This window comes from Clarias gariepinus, chromosome 7, assembly GCF_024256425.1.
Source record: "Clarias gariepinus isolate MV-2021 ecotype Netherlands chromosome 7, CGAR_prim_01v2, whole genome shotgun sequence".
Lineage (NCBI taxonomy): Eukaryota > Metazoa > Chordata > Actinopteri > Siluriformes > Clariidae > Clarias > Clarias gariepinus.
In genome coordinates this window covers 561,284-562,500 of record NC_071106.1, presented here as the reverse complement: position 1 = coordinate 562,500, position 1,217 = coordinate 561,284, and the positions used below count along the sequence as shown (strand labels likewise).

The 1,217-nt window shown below is 37.3% G+C and overlaps 1 protein-coding gene across 2 annotated transcripts in view; it reads left to right on the top strand.

Annotated features, from left to right (window-relative positions):
- Positions 1-854, top strand: part of LOC128527505 (WASP homolog-associated protein with actin, membranes and microtubules) — a 5,644-nt gene extending 4,790 nt beyond the window's left edge. For both annotated transcript variants that reach the window (XM_053499928.1, XM_053499927.1), the window contains one exon: positions 1-854. This exon is cut by the window's left edge and continues 157 nt beyond it. In XM_053499928.1, the coding sequence (XP_053355903.1) occupies positions 1-139 (139 nt within the window). In that variant the 3' untranslated portion in view covers positions 140-854.
- The last annotated feature ends 363 nt before the right edge of the window (positions 855-1,217 follow it).

The following is a 1,217-nucleotide window of genomic DNA, read 5'->3' as shown; positions in this document are numbered from 1 at the left end:
CCCTGTAGGCCCCGCCCGCTCTCCCGACTCTGAGCTGGAGCTGAGCATCAAGGCGGCCATGAAGAGGATGAAGAAGGTCTCTAGCGAGTCTGATGATGAAGAACGCTCAGACACACCTCCAGGAGAGTGGGACAACTAGGAGTGTGTGTGTGTGTGTGTGTGTGTGTGTGGACTGTACCAGTCATATTTTTGGATTTATTGTCTACATTCTGTATAAATACTGGATTTTTTTTCAACATTATAAAATAACACTTACGACCTAATAAGTAACAACAACCAATTAACAACCAGCAGCTCAGATTAGAGCCGTTATGAAGCTTCACAGAGCAGAAGGAGCAGATAAACATCTCAATATCAACTGTTCAGAGGAGATTATTGTGTGTTTGGGATAATAAACACCTTCAGTATTGATTTACAGTGTAGAGAGAAATAAACATCAGGAACAACATGATCAGGACAGGGGTCCAAACGTTAGACTGGAAGTGTATATACACACACACACACACACACACACACTGTGCTATACTGTGTTAAAAAATTTAACCATTTCAATCTTATAAAAAATATATGACATCATATATAGGATAATAAAACATAGCACTTTATTTTACATCAAAAGGGAAGAATGGAGTGAAATTTGGAGGTTTATTTTTTTCCTTTTTTTTTGGTTAGTTACATGAGAATGAAATCTCTACTCGACTCTCAAGATGTTTCAGTAAAACACTGTGATTTATTTCAATCATTAAACTGGAAATGATTAATGAATGATAAAAGTGTGGAAACCCTTTTCCAACATTAATGTATTTAACTTTTATTTAATTGTTTAATTTAAATACACAACCTTCTTCCATGTGTGTCTGTGTGTGTGTGTGTGTGTGTGTGTGTGTGTGTGCGCGCGCGCGCATTTCCTTCTGATTTGTATCCGTGTTGATAAACAGAAGGTTTAAACAGAGGGCCAGGGGGATCGCGAGCGTCTCTCAGCGTAAGACAAATAATTATGTAATAACTGTAATTATCATCCTGTAGGGGGCGCACGAGTCACACAGTCACCTTTAAAGGCACGAGTTTGGAACTTTACAGACAAAACAAAAAGAAGATTAGAAATAATTTCATCATTTTGGAGCATAAACACTAAAATAGACTGTTTATAAACTCGACAGAGAGCTTGAGATATGTTCAAGAGGAGATTTCTGTTTATTTTACTGATAATTTAACTA